Source organism: Heteronotia binoei, chromosome 13, assembly GCF_032191835.1.
Source record: "Heteronotia binoei isolate CCM8104 ecotype False Entrance Well chromosome 13, APGP_CSIRO_Hbin_v1, whole genome shotgun sequence".
NCBI lineage: Eukaryota > Metazoa > Chordata > Lepidosauria > Squamata > Gekkonidae > Heteronotia > Heteronotia binoei.
In genome coordinates this window covers 49140548-49162873 of record NC_083235.1, presented here as the reverse complement: position 1 = coordinate 49162873, position 22326 = coordinate 49140548, and the positions used below count along the sequence as shown (strand labels likewise).

The window sequence follows — 22326 nt, the reverse complement described above, 5'->3', positions numbered from 1 at the left end:
ACATGGCACTCTTACTCCTTGAAATGGGAACGCTTCTTATTATGGGCCAGTCAGAAACAAATTGGCATGGTAACATGTCAAATCTTTGACTACCTTCTACTCCTAGATTAGGGAGGAATGTACTCATCCTCTGTCAAAATGTACTTGGCAGTAGTAGCCTGTTTCCATGTACACATAAGAGGGAGATGAGTTTTTGCCCAGAGAGAATCCAAAGTGTTTCTAATGCAATCAATTCACACCAGTCTGGTTCTAAGTCCTGCAATGGAGGTTTTCATGTAGGTCCTAGAGTTCACTGGTATTAATGAGACTAATGAGTTTTTATTTTGGTTACTTTTTCAAATTTACATATTGAGGAACAGTTATTATAAGTGGAGATAGTTGCCAAATTTATAGGCGTCTGCTCACCTTCAGATAATAGACTATTATCTGAGGAGCTGAGGGACACACATGTATGGCCTTTGCACATGTACTGCCTTACTCTGGTATGGGACTTTTAAGTTTATGTATGCAGAAGTGCAATCTTGACATGATAGATAGGAAAATATGACATTGGGGGTGGATAACTTTGAACTGAACTACAAAATTTTTATTGAATACAAGGGATATATAAAGCAAAAGAAAGGAAGGCAGATTTCAAAATGTAATAAAACATAATTCAGGGAATGCACTGGAAATGCAGTCAAATACAAGAACAAATTAAGAAATTCCTGGTGGAGCAATCCCTGTTAAATCAAATGTGTCAACCCATAGATAGTTCAATAGTATACTGTGGAGGTGTGGTTGGTATCTCCAAAGGAGAAGCAGAAAAAGGGGAGAGGAGAGAGGGGTGTTCTTGGGTAGAAGAAGAAGAAGATGATATTGGATTTATATCCCGCCCTCCACTCCAAAGAGTCTCAGAGCTGCTCACAATCTCCTTTACCTACCTGTACATGAAAAACAGCGAGTGATTGGTCTTAAGACAGAAATTAGAGGTAGAGAGGAGAAAAGATGCAAAATGAGATTTTGAAACTTAGCCTACTGAGGCTAGGAAGAGGAAAGAAGCAATTATGAAAAAAGGAGCAAATAGAAAAGTAGATTGCTAGCAGAGGTGGATGGAATCGCTGGTGAGAGGCTCCAAGCAAGTGGAGAAGGATGAGTGATGGGGATGATGTGGCAAGGATGGCTGAGAAAAAGGGCAAATGACAACGTCAGGAAGACTGATACATTTCTTCATCCATAGAATGAGTGTTATCAGAAGTCATAGGGGCAAGAAAGTTGAATCCAAAGCAACAGTAGCAGAGAGTAAAACAAACCTATCAGTGGTGGAAATCAGTCCAGGAAAACTGAGCCTTAAATGCTTATGATTTTCAGAATACTTGAGTTACACAATAAAATCACATCTTAAAATCATTAAACCAACAAAAACATATTGTTAAAACAATTAAAACCAGAACAGAAATTCATACAGAAACATAGTTTTTATGATGATTACGTTTTCTGTTGATTAAGGACCTAATTCATTTATCAGACAGGACTGTATTGTATTACATTTCTCTTGAGGGGAATGGAATGTAAGATTATTGTCCTACAAGCACTGGTCATCCATTTTTATCTTCATTTAGGGAGATCTTAAGAAGTAACAAGATGAGCCCTTGATTAAGGAGCGTACAGTTTCTCATGGAGACCTGGCTGTCTCATTATAAAATGACATTTAATTGCACTTAATTCATATAATGATTCTCTGGTTTGGTGCATGCTGGAGTCTATCTTAAACTTTGACTATATATGTCCTTAAGAGTATAGGGAGCCCTGAGGGATAATATTCTATTTCATTCAGTTTTTAATAAACACTATTCTTGTGATGACACTTGGAAAACCTGGTTATTGTGTATATAGGGATGGATTTCCTACTTTTCATCAGTATTCAGCAAAGCTGATATTTGTAGTCTTGACAGTGTTTCTTTCTCGTTTTGTTATCAACAAGCTGGTTTATTGAGCTGCAGTCATTTTTAGAGAGAATATTGCCCATATTTCCTTTACTTCCTAAATTTAATATGTGATATTTAATCAGATATAGATACAGCAAAAAGAGAAGGCAGCATTTTACGATTACATATTACTTTACTAAGTTGGAATCTCTTGTATTTTCATTTCTTAAAATTTCAGTTTTTCAGTCCTCATGTTCTCAGATCATCACATAGGAAAGTAGATGTGAAATCTGGAACCACATGAAACCACATGTGGTTTCAAGGGTTTCCAGGTCTTGCCAGGGTTCCAGCAGGAGACTCCTGGTCCGTTCCTGGGTGTTTCTGTGTGTGCACTGCAATGGCATCACATGGAAGTGATTTCATCATGCCAAACACATCACAGATGGATGCTCTAGCATTTTGGCATAAAGCTATGGTAACCATAGAGTTTTGACCAAAATGCTAAATTGTCCATACGTGATGTCATTGAGCCAACAACATCTATGTGGGAAGGGACTGTTTTGGAATGGGGTTTCCCTCACTGGCCAGTTGGCTGGCAGCAGATTGGAGCCCCCCAAAACTGGGAGGACCCCTGTCCAGACTGGGGGAATCCCTGCCCAGACTAGAGGACTGGCAACCCTGATGCTTTCCTATTTGATTAAAGGACATTGATTTGGATTAATCTGCGTTCTAAAGTGTTTTCCTGCTGCTTCCTTTTTTGTACTTCTGGCTTTAATAGTTTTTACTCATGATGTATACTTCTTCATTTGGTTTGTGAAGAAAAGCTCCTAGTTCAAAGAAATAGGTGGTCTAGCTTTGGTTACTTTGTTTGAGCTGTTCTTTTTATCACTTACTTTTTATCACTTATAAAATATTGATATATAGTCACTTCTGATCATTTCATATCATGCCTTGAAAACCCTATGATGAGAGCTAGAAAAGATCTCTAAGTGTAAGGATGTACTGCTGGCAACCAAAATCAAGATAATACATACAATAGCATTCCCCATTACTCTGTATAGATGTGGAAGTTGAATAATGAAGAAAGTTGATTCATTAGAAGTGTGACACTGGAGGAGAGTTTTATGGATCCTGTGGACCACCAAAAAGACAAATAAGTGGGTTCTAGATTAAAATAAGCCTGAACTCTCCCTAGAAGCTAAAATAATCAAACTGAGGCTATCATACTTTGGTCACAGTATGAGAAGACAAGAGTCGCTGGAAAAGACAGTAATACTCAGAAAAGTTGAAGGCAACAAAAGAAAACCAACATGAGATGGATTGACTCAATTAAGGAAGCTTTGGCTCTGAATTTGCAACACCTGAGCAAGTCTATTGTTAAGATACTATGGAAGGAAATAATTCATAGGGTTGCCATAAATTGGAAGCATTTAGCACACACATAGTCATTGTTCACATGGCTTTTTTAAAATCTGTTTTTTCTTTGTGAGTAAAATGTTCTGTGTATAGTTTACTCAGATACTAACCCTCAAACTGTTAGATACACTAGGATGAATGATGTATGCAGGGATTAACTCTGTAGGTAATTAACTCAATAACAGTGTTTTTACTGCTTCTGTATGGCTTGTGTGCCACAATCAAGACTGACTGGATGACATAAAGTAAACCCTTTTGATTTGTTGGTCTTTAGCAAGTTCCTTTATTTGGCCATCATTCACTTTTATTTAGTTCTCCTATTCAGAGTCAGTATTGACATCTTTTTATTGTATTTTATTTTTAGATTCTGTCTTAATTTGAAATGCAATTTCCATTAGTTTTTAATCTGCAATGTACTGACTTCCACTTGGAGCCAAAGCGAGGGCAGATGAATGCAAAAGTAATGCTGCTTTTCTTCCAGTTATTTTTGTGGGGGGCGGGAGGGGTTTGCTGATCCTAGCACTTAACTTCATGCTACATTGTGAAGAATTCTGTAGGAGGCTGAATCAGAGTTCTGCCTGCTTTTAAAAATACTCTGCCATGCAAATCATCATCATCTAACTTTGCCAGATGCCCTAAGGCAAGAGCAGATAGTTATGTTGTGATTTTAATATTCATGTTAATAGGAATGTAATAGAAAATGGGTGTAGTGTTCGCACAACCTTGACTTTTGAGTAGATGATTGCTCTCCCCCACCCCTTCTGCTTGCCTCTGCTTCCTGTATTTTATCCTCTCCCATCTGGTTCTGTAGCTGTACAACATGCTTGTTCTTTTCTGTCTCTAGTGAGGTACCAGCTCTTCAGGATTTGGGCAGAAGAAAGTTTGAAGAGAGGAGCAGGGTCTTCTGCTATTGTACTACATACTAACAAGGTTCAGATTATAGAAGCACTGTAGCTGGAGTCTGTGAAGTAATATCTGTTCCAATAGTAAAAAAGACCCTGTGATGAATGTGTTGAATATCAAAATAGATGCATTTCCCCTGAAATATTTTTACAGTATTTATACCACCCACACATAACAGACTAAATATACAGATATAGCTTACCATTAGAACAAAAAATGTTTTACCTGTGTCAGTCAAGCCAGACGGTACGGGGAAACATTGCCATTCTCTTACAGTTTTATCTAACTGGTAACCTAAATGTTGACAGCAACCTAGCAGTAGCTGATATTCATCTGGTCTGACTTTTGTTCTCCTCTTTCTGCAGGTATTTAGCCTGAGCAGGGCCAGAAGTGCATGTCTTTGCAAGAAAGCCAAAGGGCAAGAACAGAAGAGGTCTTTGCCCTTTGCTTTCAGTCAGGGGCCTGAAGCCTAAGAACTGAGATATATTAGCTTAGCCAACTTGGACAAGCCCATATTTATGTGTTTTTTTCTTTGGTTTTATATTTTGTTTTGATTGTTGTGTTTTTTAAAAATTTTCTAGTTTTTCCTTTTTTGTTTGACATGTTGCGTCTCTCTGGGGAGAAAAGTGGACTGAAATGCTTAAGACAGGGGTGTTGAACCCATTTGTTATGAGGGCCAGATCTGACATAAATGGGACTTTGTGGGGCCAGGCCATGTGTATAATAAAATGTAATGCCAGGTAGTGGAGATATAAACTTTAAAAAGGATACAGAGAAACACAAAGATATTACTTTTTTTACTTAAAATACAACCATGTTTAAAAGTCTTGTGATGTTTTGTTTAAAATAGGAAGGTGTGGGAATAGTGGGATTTGACAATGCAATTTTAAAAATAAAACATCAAGAAAAAGAACAAGAATCACAGTAGAAACTAAAAAATATAAACCAAAATATAAAATGCTCTGGGCTTAGGAAAACATGAAATGGCTGAGCATTGCAAGCCTCTCCCCCTGCTCTATTCAGACCGGCAATGACCCTTTGGCTGTGGGTTCCCAGATTAGAATATTCACTAGACACCAGATTTATGGTCCATTCAGCAGAGACATGCTGACTCAAAGCATCAACCCTTTATTTTCAAGGTCACACAACTCCAGCAAGGAATAGCTTCTTATTAGCCATATAAGTGCTGAAAAGTGAAACTGAGTTCCGCTTCGTTAAAATACATTGCAATGCTGACAAAGCGGCAAGGAAGACACAGAATGAATAAAGTAGTTTATCTGGGCACAGAGACCTTAATGGAAAGTCCATTCTGGATTTTCTTTGCAGCTTTGATTCCTTCTTCAGCCTGCAAAAACAAGAAAGAAGGCACTGGGAACTTTGGCAGCCTGGGAGCTTCAAAGAGTGAGGACAGCAGGAGAGGGGAGAAAAGAGCCCTGTGAGCCTGATTAAAGCCCTGAGAGGGCCATCCCTGGCTTAAGGCAAAGCAGTCTTTATTTTTAAATTAATCTTAATGATGGGTCAACTTTACTTAGCTTTATTTGGATTGCCTCTGCATTTATAGTTTTTCTTGAAGAACTCTTGGACAAACTCGTGGATTTTTTTCCTGCAAAGTTTATTTCTCAGGTATTCTGAACCAGATAATTACAGGCTTTGGTCCTGTCACTACAGCTGGGGACGCCTAATATTTTTTCCTGACTGTTTCACTGTTTTTCAGTGCAACAGGTAATACATAAAGAGCTACTACTCAACACTTTCAGTTTCTTTTCTCAGTGTAGAGATGGAACAGAATGTCTAACCTGTTATTTCCTATTAGACTTTTCAAAGTAGGCTGGTCAGTTTTAAAGATTTAAAATTTCCTTGCCTTTTCTTTTCCTTTTCTACCCTAGAAGCTCATTAATTCACAAATCTTGAGCAGCAGAAGACACTTATTTCTCCCCCCCCCCCTTTGTTTCAAGGCCTAAAAGGACCGATACAAATTTTGCAATTGCTAGAATTATCACTGAGCAAAAGAGCTGAGTTTCTGGAGTATGGGGGAAAATGTTCTCGCATACTTTATCATGCCATGAAATATCTTCTAAATGCTGACATTTAGGGGAAATCACCCCGTAGGAAAGCCCACCTTGGCAGTGAAAGAATTAATGAGATCTAAACTGAGAAGCAAGAATAATAACTAGCAATGATCAGATTGTGTGCGTGTGTGTGTGTAGGCTGGTTGTACAGGTAGGCGATTATATTAAAAGGCTTTCATATTCTGCTGATAAAGCCTCTTAGACACAGAGGTTGTACAATAAGTACTTGTCACACCATGAATGGTATCAATCCCTGAATATGGGATACCATAGGACTGAAATCTTCCCCTGCACCTCCCCCCCCCCAAGGTTTGGTTTCTGTAGTTTTAAGACTTTACTAACTCATGCTGTTCTATAATCTAATAAAGCATAAGAATATTATTATATTAGAATATTACATTATTTTCAACTTCTATTAAAAGGATGAATTAATCACTCTTCTGGTCTTTGCTGGTTAGAGCATAGATAGGAATTTGTTAATGCCCTGTAGTTATTATAGAATTACACTGCAGGAGTCAAGACCTGGGAATGTAATGAGGAGTCATTGCCCTCATGAGACACATTAAAATAGAGTTTTGCTAAACAGAGAATAGTAATGTATAACAGAGCCTCATGGTTTACAAGATGACAGTCCAAACTGAATATGCAATGGAGAGAACCAAGGGAAGACCAGCAATATGCACAAATACAGACTGTTGTCAAATTACTAAAGAAATATACTTATTCATATTTCAGTAAATATGAATATTAATTTTACAACAGTTCATTTAAAAGTAAATCCAAGTAGTTTTCAGTGTAATTAATACCAATATGTGACACAGTAATCCAGTTCAATAAAGTGCTTGTGGAATATCTCTCTTATTTTCAATAAATGGTGCCAAATCCAGAATCTTGTATTGGACGTCTCAAGACCACCTCCAGTGTAACTTGCAAGCTGATTAGCTCATTTCAGATACCTTCCTCATGGAGGGGTAGATAGTTGTCCACAATTATCAAGTTCCAAACCATTTGTATATACTCAGCACACATACCAATCACAGGTTATCTTCTATGGAGAAAAACTCTCCATAGAGAATAGCAGATTTTCTGCTGTATCCTTATTTGGATTTATTTCAGCTAGCAAAGGACATCTGCAGAACCAGAATATTTTGTAAGCATCCAGCTGCTCTGACTAAAGAACCGAGTTGTGGAAGGAACCGCACATCCATATGATTGAGTGATTCCTGTAAAGTACATTCTTAGACACCCACCTCTGAAAGGATGGGCATCCCTATCTCTCAGGGCACCGGGCAGCAACTGTGTTTTATGTTATGATCATCATTTGAAAGCCTGAAGCATACAATGGCCATAGCACTTTTTTTTTGTGGGCAGGGAGTACTTTTCTGTGTGGAGCCCAAATGCTGTGACTTTTTCTTGTTCTTTTTCTTGATCAGCAGCATATCCAAATTGCCTGAAGTTTGCTTGAAACCATTCAGTCCTTCCAGGGCTCTGCAAGGCCACACACCCCAAAATTAACCAACCTTGCTTTTCATATCTGTATGACAGCAGTCCTTTAAGAAAACTGGTGGCAATGCATTTCTCATGGGTCTCACTATCCACTTAACTCCCAGGCAAATGAAAGTAGGGTTGGGCAACATATCAGAAGACTTTTTTATACTTTCTAAAACCACTCCCATTTAATCAGATGAGTTTCCACAACCACATCCTGAGCCGATTCATTCTTCTCCAATGCTCCCCGCTGCTAATAACCTTGCTTATTGTTCAGTTGGCACTCTTCAGATGCAGCATGCCTTCCATGCATGATGTTTGTTAATGGCTATGGGCACCCTATTCAGGGGCCAATTGAACTGAACTGCTTGGTCCAATCAACCTGAGATTTTACAGTTACTTTCAAGATAGGCACCACCCGCTCTGCAGGCAGACTGAAACCTGTACCTTTGAAAACAACTTCCCTGACCACTCTGAGATACAACTCAGACACAGACAGAGACACAGTTCTGGCAGAAACAACACTTTATTGGACAGCTAATGGAAAGGGGCGAGGGATCCAGAGACCACCTCTGAGGAACCACAGGGAAAATGGCTGTTTCTCTCCTGAGGTGGCAGATGTCTATTTGTGGGTGGAGCCATAGATTGAGCATTAGGCTAAAGACAACTGTTGACTTCTGAAGGCAGGCTTGCATAGTGGCATCAGCTCAGTGGGGCCAAGTGAAAAGTTCTTTTCATCCAGTTGGATCTTCACCTGTAGAACAACAAAATAGACATGTGCAGCAAGAAGCCAGGAGTGCCTTAGTGAGAGAACATAAGAGAAGCCATGTTGGATCAGGCCAATGGTCCATCCAGTCCAACACTCTGTGCCACTCAGTGGCTGAAAAAAAACAGGTGCCATCAGGAGGTCCATCATTGGGGCCAGGACACTAGAAGCCCTCCCACTGTACCCCCGCAGCACCAAGAATACAGAGTATCGCTGCCCCAAACAGAGTTTCAACAATATGCTGTGGCTAATAGTCACTGATGGACCTCTGCTCCATATGTTTATGTCCATCTAGGATTGCCAAGGACTCAGCTCTGTGACCCGTGGGATGGTACTGTGTTGCAACTGCCCTCTAGCAGTGGCTGGCACCATCCGAACCACATTCACCTGTCCTGCTGAGTGCTGATGCTACGTCCAACTTGGTACCTGCTTCACAGGTCTCTGCTCCTGCAAGGGAATTTATTTATTCAGCTTATATCCTTCTCAAGGATTGTGTGGCAGTCAGTGCACTCCCTGTCTTCACTCCCCCCCTTTAAAGATTCCATGGTAAGAGAAGCGAACAACAATAAGCTTTTAAAATAGGTTTCAGCAAAAAGTGAGTGCTGTATTAGAACTCTGTTGTACATTGCAAAAAACGTGATTACAGAAGCAGCTGGAACATGTCTTGGGAATGTTTCATCTCCGTGGAGCTGTACAGAGAAGATGTAATTTAAAAGTCAGAGCTGGGCGCAGTATTCTCCTTAGGATTCCTTCTTAGTATTGCTCACTATGGTATAAATTATTTGGTGTCCTATTTTGTCTTCTCAGTCACTTTATTAATACCTTCTAAAATGGAATGCTTGCTGCTGTTTTTTCCCTTCTTATTAGTGTTCATGACTTTAAAAGTCTCATAATTGAAGAAGAGTTCTTCTGTGGAAAGAGGTGGTGGTGGGAAGCCAGCCAGAGGGGGGAAAAGAAGAGCTAATTGAAACAAGCATTTCTAATAGCTTTTTGAGGTTGTTTTAGTTTAACATACCTGTTTTAACTGCAACTTTCTAATTTTAGGAGAATACCTACTGCTTTCAAATATGCCTCTTTCATCAAAGAGAGGTTGCTGTCAAAGAGGATGACAAACAAGCATAGTTCTTTATAGCTTGTATTCTCTCCAAATAGTGTCATCATCCTGCTTGTTTGAGGAAAGAAACTCTAGATCAGCTGGGAGAAGAATATCAGAGTGCTAATTATGCAGACAAAATACAAATAGAACCGATCTCATGAAACAAAGCAAGCAAAACAATGACTTTTTTCTTCCAGCAACCTGTGTTTAACATGAGTTTCACTAACAATTAATCTTAGAATTCCTCCCTTTCCTCCGAGACCTTTTGCAATTCATTGTTTCCTGCCAGAAGAAGCAGAGCAGAAATGGTCTTGTATTCAATTAATCCCATAGCTTCTGGCTGTCAGTGCTGATTCCAGCACTTACAGCTGTACCACTTTCTCCAAGAAATTGACTTCACTGAGTCCTACAGGGAAATAATTCTGCACCATAGCAATAAATATCTACAAACTGAGCTGTATTTCATGCCAGAAGACCCTGTATGGAAAGGAACTAGAGAGGATGTGGCATGGTATTAAATAACTGGTCAGTGTCCCTACATTAATGAAAGGTGTATTTAGCTAATACAAAGAAATGGAGAAAGAAGTGCAGAAGTTTAAAGTGAAAAGATGCTGTACCATTAACTTTTAGATACCATGTCATTTAGTGGTACAAATGTAGGATTTGGAACGTTTCATTTGTCTAATGGTATGCTGTAGATCCTCCCTTTTTGAAAAGGGAGGATCTACAGCTATTCATGTATTTATAATAGTTATTACTGGACCCCACCTACTTGGTACACTCACTAACTCCACTACTTGGTGCATTCGTGGTATTGTTCTATAGGGTCTCTGCAAGCTAAACCCATAAGTGATGTTTGTTCATATTTTTATCCTATAATGATAAGTATTGTTGATTTTGTCTATTTACTGGGCAGCACTTATGGGAGGCCTGGCTTAGAGCAGCAAAATTATCATGGCAGAGTATTGGAGCAGGGGTCCTGCAGATTCATGGGCCCAAGGCCATGAAGGGCTTTGTATGTAATAGCCAGAATCTTGAATTGAACCTGGTAACTGATGGACAACTAAAGAAATGTCTGTAGAATTGCATTAATAGCTTCTGATAATAAGTAAGCCGTGGCATTTAGTTCACACTGGAGTCTGGGTTTGCTCTGAGTGGGAGACTTATATAGAGAACGTTATAGTAGTTTAGTCTTGATGTTGCAGTATGGATCCAGGTGGGCAGATTGGTTGGGGAAGGTATGGAACCACCTTCTGGGCTAAACCAAGTTAGAAGATGTTTCATTAACTTACTTCTCCAGCAATAATGTTGGATCCAGTATAACCTCAAGGCTAGTAACAGAGTCAGCAAAGGTCAGCTGAACCCATCAGAAGTTGGAAAACCCAGGATCCTCCACCTTCCCAATCAGCATTACCTCAGTCTTGTCATGATTTAGTTTCAGTTTATTTACTCTTAGCCATTTAACTGCAACAGACAGGTAGTGATTTCAAGATTTCTACCACAATACCAAGTGTTTGGGATAAAGATATATAGATTTGAGTGTCATCAGCATATTGATGACAGCCAACCCCAAAACTATGAATGGTTTGTCCTAAGGCCTTTACATAACTGTTGAATAGCGTGAGGGATAGGACTACACCCTGTGGAATCAAGAGGACAGGTCCCACACTGATGACAACTGGTCTCTGATGGTATAACGCTTTGAGACTAGTCCATGAGGAATGATTAGTGGCCAGTTTTCAAATGACCAGCTTTAATTTCTGAATAATTATGCCTGTCACAAACAGAAAATCATAGCTTTCATTGCAAATAGTATGGGGGTGGGTGGGTTTTCTGTGAATAACCAGGGCTTGGATGTTCCAATTCACTTCATTATGGCACTGCAGCTCCCACAATCATCCTGAAGGTGGTGGACAATTTTGAGTTTTCTGATGACTTATATGTACCACAGATTTTCTGATGAGTTATATGTACCACAGATCATCTTAACATAAACACAGAGATGCTAAGTCACACAAAGATTAAGGAAAACCAATTTTCGTCCAGTTTCCTGCATTTAGTCCCAATTCAGCAGTAAAACCCAGTGTTCCAGTTTATCTAATTAGGAATGTTTTTTACAGAATCAACTTAAGTTGCTAACTCCCTTTGTACCCAAGTAATTGAACATTTGGATACTACAAAAGAATACAGATTTTGATTATCCAATACCAGTTCAAGTTATCCCCACTTAATATATAAAAGTGTTACAAGACTATCAAACTACTATTTGATTGTCCATCTTCTATTATCCATTGTGAAGTTGACAAATTTCAAGAAACAGGATATTTATAACCTATGCTTGTTCTTCTGAGTGCTTGTTACATGGTAGAAAAAAATATTAGAATATAAGCCTGCTCTACTGAACTTTTTTAAACAATTGTGCATTTTACTGTTTTTGGAAATATAACTGGAAATTTTCAACCCTTTTACTGTGAATTGGTTTGTTGTTTCTAATGGGACAAAAGCGGCAGTGTGCAGCCGTTTCTTCTGCCACAGTCATGCTTTTATTTTTGGTAGGTAAAATGGGTCATGTTCTCAAAGGCCTTTCTGCAAGTTCAAATATTTGGTTGCTGTTGAACTGTTTCTCTAACCAGGCCTATCATTCAAGTTTGTAGAATATATTTTAAAAGGCCAAATTTGTCAAATGTTGGGGAACCTTGTTTTTTGTGTTTCCAATATTTTAGTGTCTATCATTTTAATTGGATTGTTGATAATTTTTCTATATATCTTGCTATAATTTGTTGCATATTTTATAAGCCACCTTGGTCCCCAATCTAAGGTGGAAAGTAGGGCAGAAATATTTTTAAATTTTATTGTGGCTGGAATTGAACCTCTATTAGGGCATTCCAAGTGAAATTACATTTCATTTATTTATCTTTTCCACCAGAAAAAATAGAAAACAAAATCACCTTATTAGTAGATTTAAAATATTTACAAACTATTTCATTGACATTTGTTCCCACTATGGAATAAAATAAAATTTAAATCAGCTAAATGGCTAAATTAATATCATTAGTCATTAAAACTCACCTCCCCCTGTATATGGACACAGAACCCACAAGCTGAGCCAAATGAATGGTGTTTTTTTTTAAATTCAGAAATACTAAAACAATTATCCTTGTCAAAAAAGAATAGCGATAAAATGAACTAATGAATAGATAAAACAAAGAAAAGAAAGAGAAGATGAAATGGTGTCTCTTTTTTCAAGGTTTCCCTAACTAACAAGCAGCAGCAGCTTTACCAAAGGGGATGGGGAGAAATCTCCCAGCCTCTCTCAGCTCAGTATCTCAAGCCTATCAAGGTCAACCTCTTCCAAATAAAATTAGGAGTTGAAAGCTAATAGCGCCACAGCCCAATAAAACATAGAAAGAAAGAAAAATAATAAGATTTAAAACCCTGCAGCACCTCCCAACTTACCATGACTTCTTACCTATTTAAACCCTTATTCTCCCCACCTCCAAAAATGGGAAAGGGAGGGAGTTAGAAGAAAAATAAATATAAATGTATTGAAGCTAAAACTAAAGTAAAACAAAATGAAACTACGCCCTCTCAGTCCACGAGTATTTAATCCCTCTCAGCTGGACAAAGGAAAGGAAAAATGTTTACTGTATAGAGGTAATGCAATTGTGCAAGTTTTCATAGCTCTCTGAAGGTAAATTCTATAGAGAGGGGTCCAAATAAGTTCTATTTCAAGGGTGGGCAGAATTTATATAGGAGTTCAATTTATTTGAGGTCAGCCAAATATGCACTGTATCTAGAATTGCTGGACTTAAATAAATACATAAATAATTGTGTATCTGGCTATTTCTTGGGTTGCTAGGTCCTAAACATGAGTTTCCAAGCTTCTTCTAAGCCTTCCAAGGTGGAAAGGCACATGGTGTCTGTTGGGGCCAGGCTTCCCCCCACCAGCCAGCTGGTGGGAAGGAGCCTGCAAAACCTGCTGGGACCTGGGGACTGGCAAGCCTAGCCATTTCAGTCTAAAACTTCATCGGATTTTCAGTTTGTCAGTATGAAGTTAGCGGTACTTTGTATTCTCTTTCAATTAAATGCAAGCAGAACATTCTGTGCTGAAAACAGATGGAATTATCTTGAGGAATACAAAGCCAGCCATAACAGTTAATACTTCCAAACCATACATATACTTTTTTTACACTGGTAATCACATGAAGATATGTGTGTATATGAGAAGTGTACATTATCAGAGGAACAGTTGCACATCCCTGCTTAAATCATTCATTTCACTTCCTGTTTGTTTTCTACTGAGGCAACAAAGAGATCTCTAATGAATCAAAATAATATTAATCTATATATAGGATCACCAGACTCCTGCTGGAAGTGGTATGTAGATTGGGAACTATCAGAAGTTCAAGCTGGGTTTTGGAGAGGTAGAGGAACTAGAGATCAAATTGCCAACATTTGCTGGATTATGGAGAAAGCATGGGAGTTTCAGAAAAACATCTGTTTCTGCTTCATTGACTATGCTAAAGCCTTTGATTGTGTGGATCACAACAAATTGTGGCAAGTCCTTAAAGAGATGGGAGTACCAGACCACCTCACGTCTCCTGAGAAATCTGTATAAGGGTCAAGAAGCAACGGTCAGTGGAACAACTGATTGGTTTAGAATAGGAAAAGGAGTTCAACAAGGATGTATATTGTCACCCTGCTTATTTAATTTATATGCAGAGTACATAATGCGGAATGCTGGCCTGGATGAAGCAGAAGCCGGAATTAAGATTGCCAGGGAAAACATCAACAACCTCAGATATGCGGATGATACCACTCTAATGGCAGAAGTGAGGAGAACCTAAAGAACCTCTTGTTGAGGGTGAAAGAGGAGAGCACAAAAGTAGGCTTGAAACTCAACATAAAAAAAACTAAGATCACGGCATCTGGCCCCATCACACCTTGGCAAATAGAAGGGGAAGACATGGAAGTAGTGACAGACTTCACATTTCTTTGATCCAAGATCACTGCAGATGGTGACTGTAGCCATGAAATTAAAAGAAGTTTGCTCCTTGGGAGGACAGCTATGGCAAACCTGGGCAGTATAATAAAAAGTAGAGACATCACCCTGCCAACAAAAGTCCATATAGTCAAAGCGATGGTGTTCCCAGTAGTAATGTATGGCTGTGAGAGCTGGACCATAAGGAAGGCAGAGCGCAGAAGAATAGATGCTTTTGAGATGTGGTGCTGGAGAAGACTCTTGAGAGTCCCTTGGACTGCAAGAAGATTAAATCAGTCAGTCCTAAGGGAAATCAACCCAGACTGTTCCCTGAAAGGTCAGATGCTGAAGCTCAAATACTTTGGCCACCAAATGAGAAGGGAGCACTCACTGGAGAAGTTCCTGATGCTGGGAAAGACAGAAGGGAAAAGAAGAAGGGGATGGCAAAAGATGAGATGGCTGGACAGCATTACTGATGTAACAAACACGAATTTGAGCAGACTTCAGAGGATGGTGGAAGACAGGAGGGCCTGGCATGATTTTGTCCATGGGGTTCCAAAGAGTTGGACTCGACTGTGTGACTGAACAACAGCAAAGTATGGAATAAGCATGCTAGGCTGCAGACAGTATGGTTTGGCTATATTGTATGAAATCGTATGCATTTATCATACTAAAACTGGTAGCACAGAAACACTGTTCTCTAGGTATGTGTTAATTATGTCCACTGTAGTACACTGTAGAAAAAAGGGTGGGTCTTGCAAGTTAAGAAAATTATGAATGAAGGGGCTGTGGTTCAGTGGAAGAGTCTTTGTTTTGCATACAGAAGTCCCAGTTTCAATCCTCAGCATCTGCAGTGAAAAAGCACCCACAGTAAGTGATGTGAGACTCTGGAGAGCTGCTGCCAGTCTGAGTAGACAATACTGACCTTGATGGACTGATAGTCTGACTCAGTATAAAGCAGCTTTGTGTGTGTTAAAGTGTTAAGCAAAACATTTTAAAAATTGACTGACATATTTCATTGTAGTGTAGTCGTGAATGTGAGCGATGCTGTTTTTTAGAATTGACTTGATTAATTATATTTTTTGTGGCTATGGTTGTGCATTCAATAGTAATTCAGTAAGTAGTAAGATACTGGTAATTCTGTTTCATTAGAATCTTTATACTCCAAGACACTAATTTTTGAAAACATTCCGTTATAGTTTGTGACCTGATTTGATCTTGTGATGCTAATAGTGAGTGAAAAACTGAACAATGTTACTGACTTAATCTTTTTAAACAAAAATCAGAATTCAGAAGCACAGCATTCATAGTGCAGCACTGTGATCAAATATATCATTTCCTAAGTGTTGAATGTCCATGTTTCAGACTGTAAATTCCAGTGAAGCTCTTCTATTGTTGCTTTCTTCCATTTTCTGCCCAGAATCATATGCACATAAATTTTCCTAGATTTGTTAAATAGAAAGGATTTGGCCTTATCTTTGGAAAGAGTATCAAATTCATCAAGTGCCCGACAAATGTATAATTCTAGAAATCTAGTCTTGTGTGATTTTCTGCATAATGGCAGCAGAATATAGCAGGGGTGGCTAATGGTAGCTTTCCAGATTTTTTTTGCCTACAACTCCCATCAGCCCCAGCCAGCATGGCGAATGGCTGGGGCTGATGGGAGTTGTAGGCAAAAAACATCTGGAGAGCTACCATTGGCCACCCCTGGAATATAGGATTTATGTGACATCCCTAGCTCTGTCACAATAGTATTTTTTTATTGTTAGTCTGGGAGTTCCTCTGCTGCAGTGTTCATCAAAGAGCTGGGCAGACACTGTAGGAAGAATCCCTCAGACACTAATGTTTAATAATGCATCAGATAAATTTCCTTATATATAGGGTGCTGCTATAGATCTTGTTGCTGTTGCTTCTGTGTTGCTGTTATCTGGGATAAGACTGAGTTGCCAGTTTGTCAAGCTCTGATCTTTTTTTGTTTGGGGTTAAAAGGACCATTCTTATGAATACAGGTTTTTCCCATCAGATTAGAAACAACATCTTGACTGAAGCAGTGATTTCGGCTGTGACCTCCATAAAGGCCTGTAGGAGCTTTCCCTTTTGTAAATTTACCCAACACTAGATCACAATGTTTTGAGAAGTTAGAGAAGGGACTAATCCAGAGAAGACCTATATAGGGGAGGCAGAGAGGGGAGTTTCTGTGAGCCTTGAAGAATCCAGTTCAGGTGTTTTCAACAGGTGAGCAAGTTGCTATACCACATAGCTGTTTTAACTGCTACTCTTTCTTCTCCTTCCTCTTCTGTTTCCAACAACTTGTACATTCCTGTACCAGGGGGAAGAGGAAGAATTGGTTATTCATTATTAATGGGTGTGGTGCTATATACACAGCAGTAAAGCATTTTTTCTTCAAGTATGTATATAATAGATTGCTGTTTTATGTACTTGCAGTGCGAGATGCAAAAAACCTAATTCCGATGGATCCAAATGGGCTTTCAGATCCTTATGTAAAGTTGAAACTTATTCCAGATCCTAAGAATGAAAGTAAACAAAAAACAAAAACCATTCGTTCCACTCTTAATCCAAATTGGAATGAGACATTTACATTGTAAGTTGAATTTTGATACTTTTTCTAGCAATATTTTTGTTTGCAATCATTGAATTGTGTTTATGTAAACATGTTGAAATGGCAACAGTTTTCTTATTTATTTGCAGTAAATTAAAACCTACAGACAAAGACAGAAGGTTATCTGTTGAAGTCTGGGATTGGGATCGAACAACTAGGAATGATTTCATGGGCTCTCTTTCTTTCGGAGTGTCAGAACTCATGAAAATGCCAGCGTGTGGATGGTAAGACATTCCTTGGTACAAAGGCAAAAATCAAGATCAGTAAAAAAAACCCCCAAACAGTTCTTTTTTTAAAGACCTAGTAATAATTTATGCTGTCCCCACATCATGAGAAAGTGAACTCTTCCTGTTCAAACAACAATTGGGAGCACTTTACACAATTAAATCACTGCTTGTGTGGAATGGACAAACAGTTCATAAAACAGTGCAGTTTTCTGACAAGTCACTGCAAGCCTATATGTATTTACTAGGCAAAAAGTCCTCTTGAACTCAGAAGGATATTCATCTGAATTAAACTAGTGTACAGATATGCTTTTAGGCCTCTTAACTATGAAGATATTAAGAAGAATATTGTAACTCAGATTTTGCCTCAGTTCCACATTTTGAGCTCCAACTGGAGGAAACAGTGTGCATCTGAGCAACCCATGCAGCTGGAGGAAGCAGCATCTGATCAAGTGATCCCATGTGGCCAATGAGGTGACCAGGTGGTGTGGTGTGCTTCCCTCCCCCCACACACAGCAGTTTCTCCCCTTCCCCCAGTTCAAGCCCCATCATAGGCCCGTCTGGGATGGGGAGGGCCATATTTTCCCACTGCTGCCCAGCCCCCAAGCTGTCTGTGCAACCATCCTGCCTTGCAGGATGTGGCCGCCATGGCCACCCCACTGGCTCTCCCCACTGCACGGGACTGCAGTGAATCAGGGGGCCTACTTTCCATCATCATAAGCTTCTGTGTTTTCATGGACTGTTTTAATATTGATTTTATGTTGTTTTAATGATACTTATTATTTTTATTTAGTTAGCTGCCTCATGGCAGCATATACATTTTCTGGAGAGGCAGCATAAACATTTTCTAAGTAAACCATGTTTATTTACATAAAATATTTTCCTTACATTCCACAGGTACAAACTGCTTAATCAAGAAGAAGGCGAGTATTACAACGTTCCAATACCAGAAGCTGATGAAGGTGGAAATGCAGAACTGAGGCAGAAGTTTGAGGTAAGAATGTATGCACATGCTGTAGAGGTGAAGATAATCTGTAACCTGATCCTGTGGTGCCACACTACAACATATTGCAACAGATATGAATAAACTTCTTATCCCTTCTTTTACCATACAGCTCCTTTACTATCTTTCCTAAATCACCAATTATACCTCTTTTCTGTTTTCCTCCCCCCCCCCCCATTGTCTTTATATGAGCAGTATGAAGCCATTTGGTAGGAGAACATGAGCTCTAAATAAATTAACTGGGGTGGTTGTATCTGATAACCCATAACTAGACCCATCACAAAGTAGCCTAGGCCATTAATGTTGTGTTTGAGGGTTCCATTTTTGATGCTTATAAATGTTTTGTATGTTGCAATGATTTTTTTTTTTAAAGCCAGCTCTCTGCTTCCATCATAAAACTATGGTCAGTCTTTACCACAGGCAGGCTTGTAGATTTTCCTATACTATCACAATTTTACTAAATTTTACTAATTTTGTTCTTTGACATCATTCCTTGTGACTATAAATTTTGGGGCCTAGGTTTTTTGTTTATGTCTATCTGTTTTAATTGGTAAGAAGGAAGTAATAAGAAACTGGTAATAGAGAGAAGAGACCTGAAGAGAAATCTGGTTTGGTGACAAAGACAAGAAAGACCTGGGTGGAGAAAGGTAGTAAAAATGGAAATAAAAGATGAGTTGCTGAGAGGAAAAAATATCAAGAAATACTGGGGAAAAGGTATCCTGAGCTTGAGTTATATGGTAGACTGTGGGTAAAACAGAACTAGAAAGGAAGAGTTGGAGATAAAAGGGAAGAGAGAAAAATATGGATAATCAGTACAGGTAATGTTTCTTGAACACTGTATCATTTAACCACTTTGATTAAGTCTATTAGCAGTCCTGAATTGTGATTTTAAACTTTGATTTTTATGTATTATATTTTATGGATTTTATCTATGTTGTAAGCTGCTTTGAGCACCATAAGGAAGAAAAGCCAGCAAATAATTGTTGTAAATAAAGTAAATGAAATAAAAATATTTACTGCAAGGAGGTTAATGGCAGTGTTGTCTATAGGATGCATCACTCATTGGGATTCTGCTTGCACAGAACAATCATGTTCTTCTGGTTTGGCTTTAATGCATTTCTAACATACCTTTTATTTTATAAGCTGTATTATATTTCTTTATATTGTTCGCCTATAAGGCTATTGTTCTGCTCCACAAAATGTTTACTTTTTGGATAGTGTGAAATTATAAAATGGTACATGAGTTTTTCTAATGCTCGTTTCTATTAATACCTTGAATATCTTGTGTATTGTGTAGTGCTTTTCTGCTAAATAATTGTGCTGTAGGAAAATACAACCTACAAAAATAAACTTTTTAAATGAAAACCTTACTAATGTTTGCACAGTTAGCTAACTGGAGACAGTTGCTCCCAGAATGTCTTTTATCTTCTTATTTATTTTTATATTTAAAACATGGAATGAATTTAAAGTGAGTTGACACACAGCAATCTTATGCAAATTCTGGAGCTCTTGAATCACTTTTTCACATATGTAATTGCAAATCGTTACAGCTAGTTGGTGGAGTTCACAGACAAAGTGATCCAAACTCTCAGAAACAGTTTGTTGCTGGAACATGTTGGAGTTCTTTGTTCATGTAGACAGATGGTTAACCTTAGAACAATGACCTCTTGATTGGATGATCAAGCTTTATAAAATGTGCTACTTAGGATATTTACAGTAGGTCAACGATGTGGTCACATCTCACACCTACAGCTTCTTCTCAGAAAGTGCAGGATGAGTGTCCAATCCTCTCTTGTTCACCAGGTTGGAAGAAAGAACAGGTCTCACAGCAAAGATTCTAGGGTTCCAGTCCAAAGTGTCAAGCATTGTGTATTCACTCTTTGTTATAATTGTCAGATCATAGAATTGTTACTAACCATGAATTAAACCCAGGCACATCAAAGTAGTAAACCCCCTCCTGTGCTTCTTTTGCTTTTACTAACAAATGCAGGAATGTCCTCTTTGAAGATAAGACCTCCTGGGACTTGTTCCCAGGCCCAGGTGGGCCTGGACCCAGGATGTGCTAGCCGTAATATAGATAAGGAGTTTAGTGTGTGAATTTCACACATGAATGTAGAATTGTTTATAGAACCTTTGATGTGCCATTTTAAAGCATGTACTCTGATGTTACAAGGTATCAGTTCCAATACCTAGCTCGGCTGAGCCACATGGATTATCAATAAACCAAACTTTGTTTCAAAATCCAAGGACTGGTTATTTTGAACTCTCATGCTTGACACAAAGTCAGAGTTCAATGTCTAGTAGGGAAATCCAGAATAGCAGTCCAAAAGCAGTCCAAGGTCAGGTAACAAGGGCATTCCAAGAGCTAAGCAAGTCAGGCAACTGGCAAGATTATCAGCCAGGTTGCAGACGCGTTGATCCCACACTGACATCCTTATATGGGGAGTTTCCCTACAAGTGTTGTTAGGTCCCAGGCAATGTTCCCTCTAAGCATTGGAGTCTTGTGAGCAGAAATTCTGCTTTGTGAGCTACTAGCATTAAAGTTGTGAGCTGCTGCATAAATTTGTTTGCTCTGGGGCTATTTTTCGTGAGCTAAGACAAAAATATGTGAGCTGGAGGCTAAAAAACTGTGAGCTAGCTCACAGTAACTCAGCTTAGAGGGAACACTGGTCCCAGGCAATGTTCCCTCTAAGCTGCAGAGTCTTGTGAGCAAAAATTCTACTTTATGAGCTACTGGCATTAAAGTTGTGAACTGCTGCAAAAATTAGTTTGCTTTGGAGTCATCCTTCCTGAGCTAAGACAAAAATGTGTGAGCTGGAGGCTAAAAATCTGTCAGCTAGCTCAAGCTAACTCAGCTTAGAGGAAACAGTGGTCCCAGGTTAGGCTTCCCCTCACAAGCTGAGGAGTACTAGGGCTCAGAACCTGTGGCAGCTTATCAGTATCTCCTAGAATTTCCTTAGCAGAGGAAAGTATAGGGCCACCAGCCATGCACTTCAGCACCTAGATCATACCTCAGTCCTAGCCCTTTGCCTCTCTGCTCCTGAGGTGCATCAGGAGACCAGAATGGGTCCATGCTAGGGCCTCCAATCCTGAAGGCCTTGCTGGTTTAGGAGGCAGTGGTGGTGCTAGTTCACAGTTACTTCAGGGAGGCATTGGATAGTCAGTCTTGCTGGTAGGACTTGGGGCACGTTGTTATTCTCCTCCAAGAACTCCTCTTCCCATGCTAAACCATGGCAGTCCATGACAATCCCCCACTGAACAATCCTGGTTTGGTTTTGTTTTTTAAGTGCCAGCTAGTTCCAAACAAGGGAGCCCAACAACCTAAGGACCTTTAGATGCACCAAAACCTCCATACACCAAGCTATTGCTCACTCCCCTGTTCAGAAGTAGATTCTAGGGATTTTAGAACCCCTACTACTGATGCTGGTTCTAAGTAGAATTATTTAATAGACCTTAAAAATTCCCAAGATCTTTCTTCTAGAGTGCTTGGGATGAAAGGAACAGAGAATTTCTGCAGCTTCTACTTGCAACAGTTACCTCACTCACAGTCCCATTTTATGCTCAGGATGCCTCCTCCACAGTCATCACACATATTTTACCACATTATGGAGGAAAGAACCTTTGAGATTTTGTCACCTATACATGTATCGACCCATCCTTTCCAATTATTTACCACGTGGGCTACATCAACAGAAATATAGTGTCCAGATCACACAGAGTGATGGTTTCACTTTGATCTAGTTAGCTCACTTGGAGTACAGACTTGGATCCTGGAGGGTTTGGGGTTTTGGGTTTTTTTGTCTTCTTCTGGGTATAGAGCAGGGGTCACTGGGGGAATGGGAGGGAAGTAGTT

General features: G+C 39.2%; 1 protein-coding gene across 2 annotated transcripts in view; it reads left to right on the top strand.

The window, feature by feature from the left end:
• PRKCA (protein kinase C alpha) overlaps window positions 1-22326 on the top strand; it is a 281994-nt gene that overhangs the window by 197057 nt on the left and 62611 nt on the right. For both annotated transcript variants that reach the window (XM_060251984.1, XM_060251985.1), the window contains exons 6-8: window positions 17072-17228; window positions 17336-17470; window positions 18368-18464. In XM_060251984.1, coding sequence (XP_060107967.1) covers window positions 17072-17228; window positions 17336-17470; window positions 18368-18464 — 389 coding nt within the window. The remainder of the gene's footprint in view (window positions 1-17071; window positions 17229-17335; window positions 17471-18367; window positions 18465-22326) is intronic.